This window comes from Dysidea avara, chromosome 13, assembly GCF_963678975.1.
Source record: "Dysidea avara chromosome 13, odDysAvar1.4, whole genome shotgun sequence".
NCBI lineage: Eukaryota > Metazoa > Porifera > Demospongiae > Dictyoceratida > Dysideidae > Dysidea > Dysidea avara.
Genome location: NC_089284.1, coordinates 6,221,286 through 6,244,039, shown reverse-complemented (window position 1 = coordinate 6,244,039; position 22,754 = coordinate 6,221,286). Strand labels below are relative to the sequence as shown.

Below are 22,754 nucleotides of genomic sequence, written 5' to 3'. Positions count from 1 at the left end.
AAAAAGGTACTGTAAAATGAAAAGTTGAAGTGGATCCCCGACACCCAGACCCTCCACACTCTTCAGTCATGGGGCCTACCACTGAGCCACTGCTGCCAGCTACTGACTTCCTTTGTTTTCTACCTTATAAATGCAACTAGTAGCAAACCACAAAGGTGTACTGTATTATATTTAAGAAGGAGAAGGAACAAAGCTGAACCCAACTCTAACCCTAACGTTACCATTACTTTTCGCATCCCCTAAAGTTGAATGCTTGGGGCAACTACTAGACACATCCCCTAAAGTCGAATGCTCGAGACACTACTAGATGCGTGCCCTAAAGTCGAATGCTCGGGGCATACCACATCGGTGTCAATAGCTGACAGGTGGCTCTTACATCCACCAGTATACCGGTGGATATGGACACTCTGATACAATATTAGCTTTGCATTCTTGCTCCTTCCGTGTTACTATGGTGTTACAAATGGGCGTCTTTGATCTGCGCATGCCCCATACCACAAATCAGTTAGAACATACCCATTCGGTTTCTATCTGATTTGTAAACACTCCATCCTCGGGTGTCGTGTTTACAAATAGGATACAAACCTTATGGGTGTGTTACAACTATTACTTGTTGGAGCCTATGATGAGATGTATTATAGTCATTTAGTATGTATTTGGTGGCCCTGCACTGAACATGTTCCAGGTTGGTGATGTCTCTGATTAGCTGAGGTCTCCATCTTTGAGAACAATACTCAATTGTGATCAGACTAGGGAAATGTAAAGCTGTTTTTTTTTGCTTGTATGCATGCATGTGCAGTTGCATGACTTTGAATGTGCATCTGGTCAGGCTTAGAATTTGAGTAGTGCATGATATAGTTTTGTAATGATCTGTCCAGTTAAGATAAGATTGCTTGAGAAAATGATGCCAAGGTCCTTGAGTTGCTTAATAGGTTTTCCATTGACAATGTATGTTGAGGTGTCTAGATCAAATGATCAAAAATGAACATGTACAAATTTACAGATTCATTGCCTTGGAATAGTAGGTCTAAAAAGAGTGACTCAGTAGCTTTGAAGTGTATTGTCTCCTAATGACCATGATATGATTGCAAGTAGACATTTTAATTTAGTGTCATCGGCAAAGATGAAAGGTGTTGCAAATTGGATACACTGTGGGAGGTCACTTACAAATATATAAAAACTAAAGCCCTAGTACACTCACTTAGGGAACTCCTCGATTATAAAATGTTGAAAATGTGTCACCTATTCTAACAATATTACAGTTTAAGGTTCCACTTTAGCTATTACTATATTGGCAATGCAGTTATTTAACTTTTCAGCTTTGAAGGATCGGATATGCTTAAATTTAGCACATTACCCCACAGCAGTGCGAAGAGAATCTGTAATGTGTTAACACACTATGTAATTTTACAGGGTCATGGATATTGAATACCACATGGTCTCAGTGGTTTGGTTAACCGAGGTTCCACTGTACATGTGATAAACATGCATTAAGATTTGGAAACGTGGCTACATATAATTTTGGTATTCAAAATTAAGGTAACATCATCAATTAGTTGCATGGTTAACCAATTTCTTTCAGTTGACCTCATGTAATTTTACACACTGGTGTTTTGTATGTAAATATACACAAATTTATACCATTCCTGCAGTCATGGTTATAGTGTTAAGTTGTAGACTGCATGTAGGTCCCAAGTGAGCTATTAAGTAATTAAAATACATGGATGTTGTTAGAGTATGAAAATTTTCATTACGTGACAAATCTAAAGGCTTGCACGCATATGCTATTTCACCACTCACATAATTTTTCCTCAGCATATTCTATGCAGACTTTCCCTTATACCCTGTACTTGATAACTATGCATAACTGTTGTTAGTTTTAAACTTGTGCTAATATAACACGTATGAGGCTATTATGCTCCAAAAATTGAGCATTATGCTTTTGAGCATGCAGTGCTCAAAAAATCACCTATTATGCTTTTAAGAGCTGCCCATTATTCCCAAAATTATGCCACAATAATTGGCTAATAATGCCAGTTTATTGTTGTATCAGACCATTTTCATTGATGTTTAAGCTTCCAATAGTCTTGAATTCTTTAGCTGGTTGTTGTATTAGAGTATTTCGTTTCCATGTGACTGCTTTATTAGAGTAAATAATATTCAGCGACTGTTCTATTAGAGTTTCTGACTGCTCTATTAGAGTATCTCGGTCTTTTTTAACGGAGTTGTGCAATCTGCAGATTTTCCTACTGTTAAAGCTTTATAATCACCTCAAAATGCTAGCACATAATTCCTGATTCCCACACACATAGAGAAAACCATCATTATTATAATGAGACACAAACATTAAGGAATCCTCGGTCACATGCTACCACCAGACAGGGTTGGTTAAAAACACCTGGGTGGGCATGGCAAGGGAGTACAAAACATAAAGTAAGTATACATGAATACACATTCAACTATAACTAAAGAGTCAGTCTGGGGAGGCAGGAAACCACTCACGACAATCCCTAGCCATAAATATTCTTTGAGATGCTGTAATACACTTCTGCGAAGCAGAATCCAAAACTTTCCTTAGAGCTGCTTTTGACACTAATATATCCTGGTGAACAAATGTAACAGGTTCCATAAGTCTTTTACACAAGAAGGATGGTAGTGGCCTAGAACGCTGATTTCAAGAGTTTCGTAATAGTTAGAAACATTCAAACGATCTAATTCTGCTAACAGTTGCTGATACTCTACTTTGTTCTGCTTATGTAACCTGGCTGACTGAAGATGGTGTTCTGAATCCAATGGACAGGTCAACTCAAGTAAGGCAATAGAGTTGGTAGCAGTATTGTAAAATACAAGGTCTGGACGATAAGAAGTCACCATCACCTCTGGTGGAATTGTGGCTGGAGGTGACACACTGGCTTGCAAGTTTGGGGGGAGGTCAACAAAAACTTGGATAAATGGTAAATTTTCACAAAGATCAATAAATTGGTATGCCAAACATTGCAATGCCAAGTTATGCCGGTAGGTGTATCTGTTCTGGTCCAAAGCCACTGGGCACCCACTCAAAATATGGGCGGTAGTGGGACGTGCAGAGTCACATAAAACACATCGCGCATTACACTGAATTTTCCATCTACACAAATTAACCTCAGTTGATAACGTGTCAGACGATGCCCTTAAAAGAAAGGATAATTGTCCCGGGTGGAATCCTGACAACAAACGATTCCAGGAAGGGAATGTCTATTTTACAGACCGTCGGACCGGAAGTTCCTCTAGCAAACCAAGCGTTTAATAGGTTCAAGTCTATTTAACGGACCAGACTAGAAATAGTCTGTGTGCCAGCCCACAAGCATTTTTCCAGCTCTGTCGTGCCGGATGATTGTAGCTCAGTTCACGTTGGTCTGGTCACTCTCGTGCTGGGCGTGCGTATCTAGCTAGCTATAACCCTGCAAAAGCCATTTTAACTACAGGAACTGTAGCTAACAGTACTGAGCAACCTCAATAGCAACTGTTCACGGGTGAAGCTTGCCAGGGCCGTCCAGAGAAATTAAGGGGCCCAGGGCAAAGAGTTAAAGTGGGGCCCTTGACCCAAGTTGTAAGGTGAAGACCAAAAAAAAAAAAAAAAAAAAAAAAAAAAAGGTCACAACCTGCTGGCAATGACAATAACTACCCATCACCAACCATATCTCCTTATCTATAAGCTTGCTACAGTGCTCCTCTGAAGAATACTGTGACTGCTCTATTAGAGTATTTAGATCTGACTGCTCTATTAGAGTATATCGATCTTTTAAACAGGTATTCAGGGGGCCCTTCATGGGGCCTCTTTCAGGCTGGGGCCCGGGGCAAAATGCCCCAGTTGCCCCCCCCCCCCCCCCCCCCTGTGGGCCGCCCTGAAGCTTGCTCGTTCATATCAGAGACGACGATTATCTTTAGCAACCTTGCTAGCTATTGGCCTAAGCTACTTTATTTTTTTTTTAAACTGCTTTTTAATGCAGGCAAGGCCTGCATTAATGGTCTGTGGGCAAAACTTACATTTACAATTGAATGTATAAAATTACAATCAAATTAAGTTAGCTGGCTAAGGTTATTACATACATTTACATTTGATATATAGTTGAACTATCCTATAATTTTAAAACTTACATGTGTATTTAATAATAAACTTACTTATATAGCTAAGTACTTATTTTAAGAGAGAGCAAGAAAAAAAATTAATTACTGCTGAAGTTTGGTGGGCGAGTTGGCAGCAGCAAACGTTTAGCTAATAAACTGTAGTGTCGAGCATGCTATTCAGGTGATAGAACAAATCAAATGATTGCAAATAGTGGTGGTGGCTAGCTACTCAACAATATATCAGTCTGTACATGTAGCAGCTTGAAAGCTTTTCATACAACCAAATAATCAAGCATGTGTATAGATAATGATTTGAAGCACAGGCTGAATTTTTAAGCAATACTGACCAAGGAACATATCTGTTCCAAGCATCTTTGTTGCCATAGTAGCTATACCAAGAAACATAGCTATCTGTTCCAAGCATCTTTGTTACCATAGTAGCTACCACCGAGGTCCGAGGGTACCACTTTTCATCAGATAATTGATATCTGCCTGGTTGCCTTGGAATATAGAATCACACTGTTTTGCTGTTAGAGCCTTCTTCTTATAGAAGTTTCCAAACTATAGTACTGATTTTGAAGACATTTCAATAAATTCCCACAGCTGGTCATAAAGTAAAGACCAGGTTGTCAACCAAGGCACAAAGCAACAGAATAAATAAAGCTAATAATTTACATGCCATGATCATCAAGATTCTTGCATATGCATGCACGTCTACAAAATTTAGAATATGCATGGACTCTCTGTCTGTCGCAAATAAGCCATTTGAACTCAAACATGAGAGCTAGCTACATGCTATATAACATAAACATATGTAATTCCTGGTCAGGTTACTAATAGTTAGCCAGTGATGTCTGTCACCATCATCATGTAGCCGGATAAAATTTTTGGATATAACTAGCACTGACTGTTGAGTATGTATAGTTCATTGTGAGTCCATTAAAAACATCTTAGCTGATTGCACAGGGTAAACTAGCTGGCATTGATAATACTGCAGTTTGTCCATACTACTGCATGTGGTGATCACTGCATGCTTTATCAGAAACCCTGAGTATAGTGACTTGTATAATAATGCATGCACGCACGCACATCATTATTATTAATTGTATAATTACACCCAATCATGAGTGGCCCATTGTTATTTAAAGTTTGCTTGTTAGATGGGGACATGATATGGAGGAGACATTAAGGCCATTTAAGATGACATCAAAAAGCCACTGTCACTGAGCCATTGGGGAAGACCCAATAACAGAGACTGTTCCGTTCCCTCCCTTCTGCCATGTCGTAACCCAAGATGTAATTGTACCAAACCTATAAAAGGTATATGTGACTGGGCCTGCGAAATAGGGCATGTGGGCACTGTCATGCTACAGCTCATATCTCAGTACTGGAGCAGAATATTTGACTTGCATCATAAGCCAACTAAATGCTTACTAAGAGCTGAAAATTGCATTGCCATAGCATATAATGGTACAAAAAGTTATGAGTGATGAAAGTTTGAAAAAGTAGACAAAAATCATGTGCCCACATTCCCTATTTTCGCAGGCCCAGTCACATATAATTATTTACTATTTAATTGTAATTGCTCCATCAATTAAAGGAGGAGGAGATGTAGCTAATAACTTGTAATAATGCCTGCACATTATTAATGGTAATTACGCCAAATCACATACACCGGCCTTGATGTAATACAACTTAGGTAAGAATTACTGTAGTTTCATGCTATTGTGTCTCATTCGAAGTGGGAATGTTCCTGTGTGTTTTTTTGTACCCATTGTGCGATTTGATTTTTTGAGTGATTATAACACCCTGATCTATAAGTTTCATGTGGAAACTGGACTGCTGTATGTACATTGTGGTATTGCGCATGAATCAGACTTAGGTAATATTTAACAATTAAGTCAAGCAATGAAAAGACTTGCACACATGTCTGGTGTCACCCATGTACACATTTTGAACCTTCTTGAGCTCTGCCAGAAAGTTCTTTGTTCCATTTTGATACCAGTATGCAATGCTGCATGGTCAGATTTCCAGTCCTCTGTGTATAATTAGACAAACCAATATCACATGAAAATGTTACAGTACTATAGCTTACTGTGTAATATCACAGCACTATAGTTTTTATAGTCTAGCATGCTATAGCTATGCATATATGGTACATAAAAAAACACAATTGCAAGTATTATTAAAAAAAGGCCATAGCTATTATTTTTGACTGGCCAATTTTCCTTGATCTGTATCAGTGTTAATTAATTTGATCAATGCTGAATCAGTCTGCTGTTGGTTACACACTGAAACAATGTTTTGGCTCCAGCATGCAGCACTATCCTTCCAAAAAATTTCTTGCTCAGACTGTTCAGCAGCGCAGTGACACCTAGCTATAGCTAGGCAACAACTAGCAACAAATAGCTAGTGGGAGTTTACTTTCGTGGACTACACTCTTATAGGCTTAAGCATATGCCTCCCCAAAGAACTCATACAAGGCCTTGCACATGGCTAATCTGCAATCTCTGTCCCTGAATCACCTGCACTGAAGCTTTAAATTAACCATCTTACGACTTTGTGTATGGCTACATCTTCATTCTTGTCCACTTCGAAACAATGGCACATTATAGCTACATTATGCTGAGATAGCTACTGAACACCACTAGCTCTGATGGGGCCAGAAAACCCGCGAAAACATCAGCTCTCACAAGCTTTCAGCCTTTAGAGCCTTGCACACGGAATCCAAAAACCACGCACGATCATGAAAGCATTGATCCACGTGCATGCATGCATGCCTTATTATACCTCTTCCAGCCTGGTCCGTAAAATAGACCTGCTAAACACCTAGCTTGCTAAGCAGGAACTTCCGGTCCGGTCCGGTCTGGTCAGGTCCGTAAAATAGACACCCCCTTCCAGGAACCACAAGTAGCTTCCAACTTAGCTGAATCATTAAATTTACACTGAACTGATAGTGTTTGGAGGTGATTCTCACAACAAGATTTGGTCTCCTCCGACAGTTGACGTTCCCGAAGTATGCCGGCATAATCGCCGCATCTCTATAGCTACATATATAGTCATCTTCTATATGAACATAAGGCCCCTATTTGGTGATTATTAGTTTCTCATCCAGCCTTTCTAATTATTATGATGCGGGCGGGAGGGTATTACCATTATGCCATTATTTTATAATATTAACACACTGATGTAGGGAATATATATAACAAACAAAATATTATAGCAAATAGTTTAGTTTAAAGGAGATTTGTAAGGGTGGAATCATTGCGAAAAACAAACGTTTTATTTAAAGCATACCCATACAGTGGAATCATGGCGAAACAAAAACGTTTAATTGAAAGCCCTTACACATAATATAATCATACATACTTACCATTGCTTTAAACAAAACAAACGCATTTTGCTATGACACTCGCAACCGAAATTCTTTAAATGAAAGGTTGGTTGCAACTGAGGAATCATGGCGAAGTAGAATCGTTTAGGATCAAAACACCTTCATACGTTGAAACAATACACTTACGCCATTCCTTTGAACGAAACAAATCCTTTTTGCTGGAATACTTGCAGTGTAATCGGCCTTTAATCGAAAGGTTGTATGGGGCTGGCTGTAAACATGTCAGAGTCACAAACGTTTGAATCCAACAATATTGCTTTTCTGGAATTACAGATATTTAGAATTCCTTTAAATAAAAGAAGTCAGATTGCTGAGATCACCGCGACTAGAAAATCCTTTAAACGAAAGGTTTGCATTTAGCCATAATATTAGCAAAGGCAAATGCTTTAGACGAAACAGTTGCATTTGGTGTGTGGTAACAGACAATATTACTATAATGATACCTTCTAGTAACCACACTAGGTATTTATAAAAAATCATGCTTCTTTACGCATGCTCAGTAGTTGCCGCGAAAATCGATTGATTTGGTGTGAATTAACGTGGCGTTGGAAATGTCACAAGGTGAGCTTGCACGCACATTTATTTATCTTCATATGCCCTTTTACATTAGTTCATATACAAGGAGTGCCTGCTCGTAAGAAAAGACGATTGGCAGCGCCGTTACCACCGCTACCGCCACAACAAGACCGTAATTGGAATAGCAGCTTTAATTTGGAAGGGAGGATAATAATGTCTCAACACGAAGTAGGTGATGGTGCAACTAGTCGTGTGTATGTAGGAACCTTAGATGGTGTTACAGTTGCTGTCAAGCAGCTTAAGTTGTACACTCCCCGATTGGCATCAGCATTAATCCAGGCTTATGAACAGCTTTTTAAGCTGAAGCATGACAACATTGTTCAGGTGCTTGGCATTTGTCCTACAAATGGTTACATTGTTATGGAATATTGTCACACAATACTTCATAATCACACACTCAGAACCTTGGGTGATTTATTGACATACTATGGTGACGATTTGCCTGTTGAACACAGAATTATGGCCCTTAGTGATATTGCAGAAGGTTTACAGTACCTTCACTCTAATGATCTAGTGCATGGTGACATCAAACCACACAATGTATTGGTGGCAGGATCAGAACAGGAGTTTTTGTTTAAAATTACTGATTATGCCTGTTACAAATACAAAACTGCTAATCAATTTTCTTCCCAGTCAACTTCTCTCAAACAGCTAATGACACCGGGGTATTTGGCACCAGAATTGATAAGTGATATAGGTAACTATTTACACCCAACTAAAGCCTCAGACATATATTCGTTTTCTATCTTGGCTTATGAAGTAGCCTTTATTCGTGAACCATGGCCAGTTGTCAACATGCAATTAATTGAATCTGTTAAAAGAGGCAATAGACCTGTTGTTCCAAACAATGCTTCAACATTTATTTCCTCATTATTACAGAACTGTTGGAAGCATGATAGCTTATCACGCCCAAGTGCTTTGTATGTGTCACAGTCCATCCAAGATTACTTGGAATCATCATCTCCACAAATTTTTGTTAAAGATACCAGTAACATAAATCCTGGCCAGATTCAGAATCCATCGGCTGCTAGTAGTGTTGCGATACATCACTCAATAGACAACGTTGCAAGTACTGCTTTATTAAGCGAACAGATAACCCCTATGCCTAACTCAAATTTCTCTGTGTCTGCTAAAGCTGGAGGGTCTCAGACACTATTTGGTGATGTATCTTCCATTCATTATGGAGCAGGCTTTAATTCTAACACACAAGGTAATGAAATACAACAAGATAGTCATGGTGTTACTGCTGACATATCAGAATCTCCTTCAGATTCTTTACTCTCTACCCACAATGATTATGCTCTGGAATACAATGAGTGTGTAGCTCCTTCCGAATCATCAACAGATGGTTTTGATTCTATTAGTAAGCAAGTATTATGCAGCTCTGATCCTAGTACAGTAGTTTCACCAATTCATTGTACTACAGATATCCAGGACCAAAGTGCGATTTCCCAACATATTAGCTGCTCAGATGTGTTAAGTGGTGATGATATAGAAAAGATTAAGACTGCCCTAAATGTCAGAGAATTAAAAGAGTTTCAAGTACAGTGCATTATGCAGTTCAGCAAGGAAGGGATGTAATATTAGTTCAACCAACTGGCTCAGGAAAGTCATTGTGTTTTATTTTCCCTGCACTTCTCAATTCTGGAAAAGTTTGTATTGTCGTTGAGCCAGTGGTGGCAATAATTAATAACCAAGTAGAAGCATTGGAAAGGAAAGGCATAGATGCTGTAGCATTAGGTAGGGCAGCAGAAAAAAAGAAGAGGTCACCAAACTTTAGACGTGTGTTTTACAGTTCCAATCTTCCTACTCTGGCATTTTGTACTCCTGAGTATCTATTCGGTGCACCAAGTAATGACTCTTTCTCTGGGTCAAGTGGTCAATCTCATTTGTTGCCTGAAATACAGGACAAGATTTCTATGGTAATTATAGATGAAGCCCATAAAATCTTTGACCGCATGCCAGATTATCGCCCAGCTTTTGATGAAATGAAGCAATTATGCAAACTTCCGTGCCCACTTGTTGCAATGTCTGCAACATTAACAAGTTCACAGGTGAATACTCTAAAGCAAGAGTATTTAAGAAGCGATCGGTGTCTTGTATTAACTAAAGGGGTACACCGAGACAATTTGCAGCTACGTATGCAACGCTATAGGCGCCGAAAGCTAAACAGCTTAGGAGAAGGCATGGTGGATGATCCTGATAGCGACAAAGAAAATGATGATGACATATCCATTTTGAGCAATGATATTTCAGCTAGTGTATATACATCTATGTGGGCAGACAGCATGAGTAGGATTAGCTCATTGTTTGAAGGTCACTCATCAGTGCTCTACTTAGATTTTGTTAAGGATGTTGAGGAAATTGCTAGTATTTTAGGCCAAAGCAATGTTAAAGTGGGTAAGTATACTGGAGAAATGCAGATAGATGACCAAAAAATGGCAGACAGAAAGTTTTTACATGGTGAAATATCAGTGTTAGTAGCAACTGAATCTTATGAACTAGGAGTTGATAATCCTAATATCAGTCAGATTATTAGAATTGGCTGCCCCCGTAATCTGGGTGTGTTCTTGCAAGAAGTAGGTCGTGCAGGTAGAAAGCCGAATAGTACAGCGAAAGGATTGCTACTTTTCAATGAATAGATTGATGATAAGCGTTTGGGTCAGTGGTTGAAATCGTCACTGGGCCCTAAAGGAGAAGATCCGGCATTTAAAGCAGTGAAGTTGAGCATTCTTGATACATACACCAAAGCTTGGCGGTTCATTTATTCGATTTATAATGGGAAATGCTTATCTCGAGCTCTTGCTTACTTTTACGGCGGTGTTAATGATAACAATCCACCAACTTGCTTTGTGGCTAATAGTCCTCTGTGCATGGTATGTGAACATACTGAAGAAATGTGTGAAGTTAGCATAGACATTAAAGATTTCTTGTTAGTGTTGCTGAATACTATCAAACAGCTATGTACAACTGGTTTTGCAGGTGTGACCAAAACCCTACTGATATCTGTTTTGCTTGCCAACAATGAGAAGTACGTTCGTACATTTGAGATTTTAACAGATATATTTGATAGCGAAGACACTTGTTGGGGGTCCGGCATATCTATTAATGGCACAGCAATGTCACAATCTGCTTGGCACAAAGTATTGTATGTAGCAGTGCATCTCTGTTTGATTGATTTGAACTTTACATTCAGACCATTTGAAAACCACTACGAAGTGCACAGAAAATATATTTTGTCTTCTGCAGGAAATGAGTTTTTGCAAGCTCCAGTAGCAATTATGTCACTAGATCCACATGCTTGCTTTGTTGATAGAATTCTAGGTGTCACACAAAGAGTTTCTAAAAGATGCAATCAAAATCGTGGTAAGCAACTGAAACCACGTATAGTAGCTGCATTGGAAGAATGCCAAGAAGAAGGAACTGTGGATGACTTGAAATTGATTGGTTTTGAACGTGAAAATGATACATGCATATTTTTCAAGGATTGCTTTTCTCTTCCATGTGTAACAAAAGATCCACATTATCTCCTTGAATCCATTCAGTTATCACGCACTCAAGCTGGTATTACAGAAATGTCAGCTGTGGTTGATGGGGTCACAATGAATCTTATGTGCAATCGATCATACTGCTCTGGTGTGAAAATGTGTGGAGCAGATGATTGTACTTATACAGTGTCCACCAAACAAAGGGTGAACAGATGCAAAGCACACCCAAAAATGGGTCTTTTGCAAACTGGTCCTTGTAGTTGCTATATTGCATACTTTTACCCACTAGATCCCAAAGAGGATGGGAGACGTTGGTTTGTGGTGATAAATGCAGAAAGCACTGCTGCAGGTGACTTGCATAATCACCTGCCACCATCAGAATGGAAACTTCCCCCAAAAATGATTAGTGATATTGTTGATGCAACAAAACGAAACATCCAGCTAACACCTAAAGAAATACAAAAAGGTGCTGGAATGGACTACAGACCAATGCAGGTGTCATTGGCTACATCTCACATTGGCAGAATACGAGCTGCTGTGAAAAAGGGTAGGCATGATGTAGACAAGGTTGATCATGAAAAAGTAAATCCTTTTGCAATAATTGCATCTTTTCCATCAATTAAAGAACGAGTAGACCAGAGTAATGCATCTGATATACAAGGAATTGATGACATGATTGGTAAGTACCAACTTGATGGTGATGATGCTTACTCATTCGGAAGAGATAGACAATTTGCTTGGTTTCAAGCCCCATTTCAAGCATACCATTGGGCAAAAGCAGACGTTTTATTTGCTGATATTGACTATACAGGGTGCCACCATTTTCCTTACCTTCTGAATGTTGTGTGTAAGAACACCGTGTTGCAGCAGTACATGGCTTGTGGCAGGGTGCTGCTAAATCATCAAGATGGTGCATCTATAGGGAAAGCCTTGTCTAAATTAGAGTGCAATATTAAAACCTTGTACAAGGAATACAACATCTCAAGAGATCACAAGGAAATTTTATTAGATTTTGACGAGGCTGAATCTAATGCTTTCGTTGAAGCTTTTGGCAAGGAAATAGGAAATATTTTGCGAGGGTGCTCAGTGCATTTTTTTCGCTCGGCAATGCGTGTGGCAAAGCTGGTAAATTTGTCAACTTCCTCACAGGGATATCACATTTTTATGTCAATTGCTAAAAAGATACCTGATGAACCTTCACCAGATACTGTGATGAAGGCATTTGATGTGTTGTGTGGCTTAAAGTCTTTTGAAATATTTTCTTCCCAATTACCACCTGATTTAAAGTCGTTAAAAGCGAATAATGTTGACACTAGCAAATGGGGGGATACACAAACCTGGGTAGACTGGTGGAGTCGGCCACAGATTTTAAAGAAACTAACTGTGGAATTTAGTTCAATTTCTATAGAAGATTGGCAAGATCTTCCAGGTACCAATAATCCTGTTGAATCAATTAACAGACAAAGCACTCCAGAGAATGTAAAATCAGTCTCTTTGAAACCTCTTATTGAACATTTTTATCTGGAAGACAGAAGAATAGCTATAATGCAAATTGCTTCTGCTGCAAACATAACAATTTCATATCAAGCAAATCCCAGAAAAAGAAGACGTCGCCCTGCAAAGCCTCCAGAGAAGAAAGCCTCATTAAGTTCAGTTCCTAAGGGAACCAAAGCAATTGGATGCAGAGTAAATGTAGAATTTTATGAAGGAGAAGAAGGGGAAATTTATCAAACAACTAAGTGGTACAAGGGCACAATTATTACATACAGTAAGAGGGGACATGTTGTTACTTTCGATGGATATGGTCCAGAACATAATGAAACAATAAAGCAACTGAAGAAGTCAGTAGAGAAGGGAGAGGTTCGGTTACTGTAGACTATAGACTAGTGTACGTGCATGTATTTTTACTTCTAGCCAACTAATATACTTATAACTCATTGTTCACTATCTTTTCTGATTTATGATTTGATGTAATTTTTAACTTTAAATTTGGTTGCTGTAAGCTATAGACTACTGTACATGCATGTTTGTCATTTATTACTTTACTCTTGTTTATTGTATCTTGTCTGTAGCTTCAGTGTTATTTGTCTGATTCATGATTTGTTGTAAATTTTATTAATTTATGAACATTTTTTTAACAGAGGTCTATACCAATTGTGCAGCTGTATAAACATGATGAATAGCTATAGTTATATAATAATTGCAAGACTCCAATATACATGCAACATAACAATAACAGTATACGCCATTGACCACTTTCTGACTAATTTCAGCATTAGGCCATGGCCAGCCAAAATTCATTTTGTTTGGACATATTTTCAATCGAGAAGCCATGCATTGATTGCCCTTAGCCTCTGCTATTGGATGGTGGTGTGTTTAGTATTACATTAATTTAAGTTAATTGTGGGAGGGCTGAGCATTGATAACAGAGACAACCAGGAAATTCAGATATTATCATTATAATTGTAAGACTCATATGCATGAGCATAGTACAATGATTAGTTACAAATTAAATTTGAATGTAAGTAAATAATTAAGTAAGTAAATTAATTAAGTATAAGTAATTATGTATAGAAGAGATCACTGGTGTACAAGTGTAGAGAACTGTTGTAGAGTTGGTGCAATGACAGTGACACTTGGTAAAGCATTCCACTGAGGAGTTACTTGTGGAGATGAACTTGTAGCTATTAACTGTCGAAGATATTGTAATAAATCTTTTGTTGTGACTTCTAGTGATAAGAGAGTTATTAATCATGCATTCTGGGAGTGAAATGTCCAATAAACCATTTAAGATTTTATAAAGAACACATAGAGACCGAATATCTCGTCTCTTCTTCAAGCTGTCCCACTGTAAAGTTGATAACATTTCACTAACACTGCTGTATCTGTTAATTGGTTGAGAATTCTTTAAAGTGCAGCTTAAAATGAATGTGTATCTATGATTCCATAATCTGACATTAAAAGTGCTGATGTATGGAGGAAAGTGATGCAGAATTAGTATTCTAACTTATGGCAGTTTCCAAATCTTGTGCAGTTTGTGGTAAATTTATAATGTTCATATAGTGTTGAAATGATCAGATGGTTCTTAAGGCTATAAAAACCTCTAATCATCGAGTACATTAATGATACTAATTGTATAAGTTAATTTGTTATGTGTAGCCCTAAGTTAAATGTATTCCAGAGTGATGATTATATATGCAAAGCTGAGAGCAGACTTGAACACTTTATTATATAACTATAGAAGTGGCTAATAGCATAACTACATGCTTTGTAGCTATATATAATTTATATATATAATTTATAGTGCTATAGCTATAGGCTGAAAACATATAATCATGCATGGCATCATGAGAAATTCATATAGGTTGTGTCTGCATGCATCATGGTATGTGAATGATGGGATACAATCAGCTATAGCTATATAGCTAGCTATAAATGCAGGTCGCCATGATCTCAGCGAATGCTCTACCTTTTGGGTTAAAGAAATGCAGGTCGCCATGATCTCAGCGATTCGCCTATCCGTATATTATAGTATACTAAAAGAAATGAAGGTCGCCATGATCTCAGTGAATAGCATTTCCTTTGAATAAAAGAAATGCAGGTCGCCATGATCTCAGCAAATGCTCTATCTTTTGGGTTAAAGAAATGCAGGTCGCCATGATCTCAGCGATTCGCCTATCCGCATAATATAGTATAGTAAAAGAAATGAAGGTCGCCATGATCTCAGCGAATAGCATTTCCTTTGAATAAAAGAAATGCAGATCGCCATGATCTCAGCGAATAGCATTTCCTTTGAATAAAAGAAATGCAGGTCGCCAAGATCTCAGCGAATGACAGGCATTTAAGTAGCAAAATACTTAGTAGCTGCAGCAACTGCTGGAATCTCTGCAATTGAAATGCCTTTTGTTTAAACGTGTTGCGAATTCCTGTTATCTTAGCCAAATATATGGGTTTGAATGAAACGTTCTAACTCGACATGTATTCACCGAGTAGCATTTTTGCTTTTAACAAAAGGACTTTTAGGCGAATTGTAATCGTTTAACCGAAACGCCTTAACTATGAAAGTTTTGATATAGTCTAGAATCCGACTGAGGGACAGACCTTGTCCAAATTGTCTTTCTTTCTTACTACAAACATTTCCTTCACTACTTTTCGTGATCGCCAACTGTTTTTCGACAGTCAACTGAAAGCCTGCTTTGATGAAGTCGATAAAACACGATTGCAACTGGCACTACAGCAATTTGCTAAGGAAACAACAGTTCTCCTGGCGATATTTAGTGCATTGTAGCGTTCATCAACAAACAATTATAACAGTTTGGTATCACGTGTTCTTCTGAGCATGCACAGAGTAAATAATGGCTTACCATGCGGTAGCTTAAGAAGGATGCGGGCGGTGGATGAGAAACTAATAATCACCAAATAGGGGCCTAACTGTAAACTTAAGTTTTTAAAGCTACTGGCATGTTCTTGAATTTGTCCTTGCGTAAATATAATCACAGTATAATATCGTATAGCTATAGCTATATAAGGGGAATCAGTGAAAACAGGCACATGCATGACTGTTTTATTACAGTGTCCTGATCTAATAAGGGGACATATCCAAACTATACTGTTTGTAGACTATGTTTTCAAGTAAAGAATATAACGTTTTGTGCTTCTATTGCCAATGCATTGTTTTCATAGTGTGACGTTAAGGAGGGGGGAGGGGGTCTGAAGTTAGTGTCATTATGACGTTAAGCGTACCAAAATCAGTTTGGAGATGCCCCCTTAATCTACCAAATATTTATCTCACAACATACATGCACTCCTTATTCAATAGTTGGCATCATTTTTCCCTGCATATAGCTATCAGAAATATTATATAAACCATACAAAATGTCACTACAGATTTGTACTGCATAACTAAAGGTGGCATGTATCTTTATATTATATATATATATATATATATATAGCTGCTGGCTCATTACAATGATCACCATAGTTCACACTTGTTGGTAGGATTCATTCTAGAATTTTTAGGACAGTTAAAAGCAGTAGCAAATTCCTTGTTGTTCACCAGACTACCTAGCACACTACACAAGTAGTATAATATTATGTTATCCCATCATTAAGAAGCTTACCGGATTGGTCCTGGACTGTGTGGGTCAGTTTGTGTTAATGATTTCAAAGTATTATCACTATACTCAGTACACCATAGCTGGACAGATAATATAGAGATGATAAAAGCGCATGCATGACTAAACCTGCATGGATACCTGTGCAAAAGCCACAAAGAAAAGTTGGTCTAATGTATGTCCCCCGATTTTTTTCGACCGATGTTTAATTCCATTCATCACATTCTTGTATGCATGATATGCAGTGTGGACACCTCCATTATCAGCAATGTTCTCACCCAGTGTGAGCTTACCATCGATCTAGTGAAGAAATTACGGTTTTAGCAGTTTAGCACAGATAGAAAACTGTTGACTGCTGTTACCTTATAGCCTTGTAGTTCATACTGACTGTACTGGTCCACAAAACATTGAGTACGTTCTTCAAAATTATCCACAGACTCATCGGTCCACCATTGGATACGGTTACCATCTTCATCGTACTGCTGACCTATTGCACAAGCACACATTCCGTATGATCACCCACATATATGCAAATCGATATTTTGCGATCACCAGTTTCCTTATTGTTTTACCGTTGTATGCAAGTGTATAAGGAACTGTGAGGAAACTAAAGCCAATAAATATACAGAATCTGCCGGACAATAAAGTGAATACAGAAAACAACCCAGACCCATATACACCTGTATGCAGTTTTGATATATTAATCACTGCTACTGTTAACCAATGAAAGAATTTTTCCATTACTCACATCACCCTGAAAGGACATTGATGCTCATGAAATCCTTCAGGTATGGCCATCTGTGTACAAACAATATAGTGAAACTTATGTCACTGTATAATATGGTCACCTGGGTAAACTGACCATTGTAATAATCCCCAAATGTGTTATTTGTGTACTGCAAAGTGACCTGTCTAATGCAGTCAGCATAATAAGGCTGCAACAAATTTTTGCCCACAGGTGACTGTATTGGCTTTACCAAATGTGCACCCTACTAATACATTTATTAAATGGAACACTATTATTCACCTTGATCATCAAACCCATGGGAAAGTTCATGACCAATCACTGTTCCAAATGCTCCATACAGTAAAAACCTACATTTGTGTATGCCAATAATAGCTATACTATAATAATAATAATGTGCTTACGGTGGCCAATCAGAAGCAATGAATGGTGGTCTCAAAATTCCAGCCTCAAAGACTACAAAAATTACATGTATGTAGTGTGTCAAGTGATAAAGTTGATACATACATTTATCTGTGCTGAGAACACAAAGAGAATGTATGTAGCATTAATTTTTAAAGATCAGCTACATAAGTCATGTCATAGAATGCTTTTACCCATTTGTTAATGTTTAAGTGTCCTTCAAGGTTTGTGAGCATCCTAATAGAATGTTTTGGTATAGTGCAGCAGATACTCCAGGTCTTAAAGGTTCATCATGTCCAATATTCCACATAACATAACTTACTATATAACAGCCAAGCTGTGAAAAATGGGTGTGGTCTTTAAACAAGCCAAGGTTTTAAAAGTTGTGAAATCAAAGGTGGTGATCAAGAAATGGTTACAGTGCTAATAATGTCAATGGTGTTCTCAACATGAACATCACTGCAGACATATTGATCACAGCAGATTTTTTTGAAGAAGACCAAACCCTCTTCACACAGTTTGACTGTTTGGCATGAATACTGTGGCACTGTTTATCATGAAGTTCCAGTGTGCTGTGTCCTGTGCAGGTGTTGGGGACAATTACTTTTTAAAAGTAACTCATTACATATTACTTGCAACTGAACTATTTAGTTACAGTTACATATTGCCCATAAAATAAAGTAACTACATGTCTAATTTACATATTATATTACTTTGTGTCCACAGCCTTAAGCTGTCACGTGTGAAACTACCACCTTATCACGTGACATGATTACGTTGTTGGACAATGTGTAAATCTTGGTTGTAATTGTATTCAAGAGAAAAAAAAACTGGTCAATAAGCTTCATTCATTAATTTGAGGTGGACTTCGTTACTTTGTTGTGGCTAGGCGTTATTCAGTAGATTAGCAACGAGATTAGTAGTTAATTCGTTACTTGTAGTAATAAAATTTTAATTCATTACAGTAACTTCAATACTTAGGTAATGTGTTACATTTGTAAGTGAAGTAACTTGAGTTATATTACTACTTTTTATAGCATATTTCATTATATTACTTAGTTACCACAAAAGTATGTAACTTGTTACATAAGTAATGAGTTACCCCCAAATCTGGTCCTGTGTGCTACTTGTGTAGCACTTTGGAACTATATAGACTTCCATGCATGTGTATGCACATGCAAATATAGCATGCACCTTTTGTGTGTGTGCATGTTGTACACGTGCATGTGTTTTTCTGTATATGTTCCACGTGCATGCAGCAGAGGGGCTGAGCTAGGGTGGTGGAAAGGAATGGAATATCACATACTAACGGCAATTTATATTCCATGATTTATGGTGCCTGATACATATCTACTCTATTAACCTTACCAAACAAATTAGATTGAGGAGAATAAAATGCATTCACTTCAGTAGGTGCGGATGGCCACCTGAAGACACATCATGTCTAAGCCATCATTAATATTGTACACACTCACTGTGTTTTGTCAATGGGTTGCTTATATGCAGTGAATGCCTGGTGATACTGAAACTTTTTTACAGCTACTCCAATATCAAAATAATTAGTTGAACGATCAATAATAAGCTGGTAAACAAACACATAATATACATACAGTATATAATCCTGCTGTCTTACTCCTTTATAAAATTGATTCAGTTTATCATCCATCATGATAAAGTCTGGATAAGCTATCAGTCTAGTGATGGAATCAACCTGAATATTGAAAATGGCAAGAGCATCACGGTACTTTTGCGTGCATATAATATACTAATGTAGATACCTTGTCCACACAACGATCTTTTGTTTCTTCATCCAGCCAATCCTTGTCCATTAGTCTTTCAATAAAAGCTTCTAAAATTTGATTGGCTGTTTCATTCACCTTGAAAATAAACATATACAATGACTGTTTAATACATCTTAAAATGATACAGCTAGCTGAATGGGTTGTGCAGCATGCTGTAATTTTCATGTGCATTGTAAAATACGATGGAATTTCAACAACACAATTAGGACTGGAAGGAGGGAACAAATGCCAAGTGTCATTAACTCTATGTGACAAGCCACACAACATATACTTATGGTGCGTTATGCACAATTGAACATAGCAGTTAACTACATGGAATTTATGTGCCCTCAACATTCTGTATGTTACATGGCTCACTTAATCTGTGTGACAAGCTAGACAAATGTAGTTTGCTATTTCTCTTGGAAATACTTAGGAAATTAACATGATGCCTTTTTTTGAAACTACAAAAACTATCTGATGATACACTCTTACACAAATATAGAGTTCACACGCTTTCCCACACCATAGAACAATTGCTATATATGAGCATGCACATATCAAATAAGGCATCATACACTTATATAATGTACATGTATGCATTTTTTTCTGTATCTGTGAGTTATTTCTAGCTTACCGTGTCTATAATTTCATCATTAATGAAGTCTTTGACAAATGGTCTAGCAACTGCCAGTGGCATGATATGTTCAGTCATTTGAGCACATTTGGTGATTTCATCAAGCTTTGTATTTGGGAATTTCATTTTGCGAACCACATCCCATCCACTGTTTAATGGTAAGGTGGAGTAAGAAAATTCACTAAGGAGTAGATGCCACCTGGCATAGTTGATTGAGAAATTAGCATACCTATATACAAAATGTACAGTAAATGATGCAGGCTGTTTTGCTTAATACTTACATGACATCATAAGCATACTTATTGATGTTTCTGAAGTAATCTGGTGTTTCTACAATAACGTTGGTATCACTAGTAAAATCAAAAGCAACTCCGGCAGTGCTAAAAATTGTATTAAAGTAATTCACCCAATCCTGCATATACAATATGCAATGCAATATGCATTATTATTTTCATGTCACTATAGTACCAGATTAAAGAGAGATGAGAGCTCCTCCAGTGTCATTGGGTTATATATCTCAGACACATTACGAAGTTCTGCATCAGTTAATGATTCCTGTAATTTCATCAATTAAGTGATATGGCATACAACTGATAGCTACCATTGCCAGGTGTCGCTCATAGGTGGCAATATCTTTAGCTAGCAATGAATAATCAGACGAATCCGTACTATCAACTGCAGCAAGTACTTGTTTAATGGTATTCAGTAGATCTTGAAAGTCCTTAAATCACACAAAATAGCAATTTTTTTTAGCTATTGTAGCCACTCACAGTTCCATCACGATCATAGTACTTTTGAGGAGAATCAAGCGTCAAACCTCCTTGTTTAACCTAAATACAATCAGCACTTTCAATTTCACATGCATTTATTGTGAATTAATGGTGCACACATTTGAACCAAATTATATGGCCCAACACAGACAACGGTCACAGGAAGCTCTCCTTAGATGTGCACACAACTGCATGTGACCAGCTATATGATCTGCATGCAAACTATATAGGCAGTCCGCATTATGAAGTGGTAATTACAAAGCAATGCACGTCGGTACCTTGGACCAGTAGGCAGATACTTACAGACAGTCACATGCAACTGCTATTACACTTCACCTTTATCACTGCTTTAGTAGAGTCCAAGTCGTCCGGTGTAATTCCAAATGAAAAGAATGCAGAACTTCCCAAATAGTGGTCATTAACCAGGTCATCATTGATGTCCCACCCATCGTCAGGGTATATTCCAATGGCATCCCAACCATTTGCTTTTCTGATGAAGTCTTTTACATGTTTAACAAAGTTATTCTGTATAAAAGTAACATTCTTGCAGGCTGAGTAGATATACTTTGATTTTCTTATTGCATCCGGGTCATTTTCACTGATGCGCTTAGAAAGGTACTTATCTAAGTGTTGATAATTGTCTGTAGCTAGTTTATAAGAACGTCCCCAAGCATCACGATCACCTAAACTGTTAGCCGAGAGCCATTTCCCGCAGCTGTACTTATAAAAGTCGTCACATGGATCGATGCTACTGTCAATGTAGTCTAAGATTTTGGAGTTGCATACGCCTGGTACAGTGCAGCTCTTCGATTTGTGGAAATGGTCGTACGCGAAGTATCCTGCAGCTCCAAGTGCAAGCAAAACCACTAACACCACTATACAGACGATGCACATACAAATTCGTTTTCGACGCCGTCTACCAGCTCCTAAGAGTGCCAGCTCATCCGAATCACCATCACTACCATCGTCCGAGTCGTGGTTCGCCACCAAATGATACATCCCGCGCTGCCCAGACATCTTCTTTTGATAGGGGTGGAGTTCAATGAATCACGTACTACGCAACCAAACGCCCACTGTCTGATCACGCGGCTCGTGATGTAATCATGGTACGGCAAGGGGGTCACGTAGATACGCACTGTAGTAGATCTGCCAACGCGGTCAAAGTCTTGACAGGCCGAAATTTCACTTTGACCTGTGACTAAGAACCTTAGCGACGATATTTCAATACTTTTCGATTGTGGGTTAGAAAGTTTTACCCTTGACCGTTGACCTCGCCGTTGACTTGGCACGGATTTGGTGGCCTTTACCTTTGACTTAGACCGCGGTTGCAGATGAAGATCTGCCTACAGTGAGTGCCTGTGTCACCCCTTTGTACGGCAGTACTATTAGGAATCATGGAGGTTTGCACTTTCACAAACCAACCTCACAATTCCCTACTAGTGGATATTTAATACTTAAGCTATGCCTAACGAATTAGGGATTAAAATTGATGTCCACTCAAGTCACTACTTTTTTGGCTATGATCCCTAATCGAACTAATTTACCATCAACACCTGACCTGCAGTTCGATTCCTGGGGTTGGAGGGATTTTTTTCCTTACTTTGGCCCCTTTTCTGTTACACCTTTCCAGCTACTGTATAAGTCATTAAGTCTAAGTCCTTGAAACTAGGTTAGGTAATCCTAAGGCTGCAGCACATGCTGTTGTAGACCTTCAGTGCTGGTCACTGTAAAGTGTTAATA

The 22,754-nt window shown here is 38.1% G+C and overlaps 1 protein-coding gene across 1 annotated transcript; it reads right to left on the bottom strand.

Moving 5' to 3' along the window:
- Window positions 1-16,401: 16,401 nt before the first annotated feature.
- On the bottom strand, window positions 16,402-22,738 carry LOC136242306 (endothelin-converting enzyme homolog). Its single transcript, XM_066033713.1, has 16 exons — window positions 21,351-22,738; window positions 21,015-21,074; window positions 20,846-20,965; window positions 20,713-20,799; window positions 20,526-20,656; window positions 20,245-20,473; window positions 19,605-19,703; window positions 19,460-19,537; window positions 19,302-19,408; window positions 19,195-19,253; window positions 17,829-17,880; window positions 17,707-17,774; window positions 17,042-17,166; window positions 16,821-16,979; window positions 16,686-16,762; window positions 16,402-16,637 (listed from the first exon to the last, which is right to left on the bottom strand). Exons 1-16 carry the CDS (start codon window positions 22,029-22,031, stop codon window positions 16,538-16,540), a joined length of 2,232 nt encoding a protein of 743 aa, XP_065889785.1. The 5' UTR covers window positions 22,032-22,738; the 3' UTR covers window positions 16,402-16,537.
- Window positions 22,739-22,754: the final 16 nt, after the last annotated feature.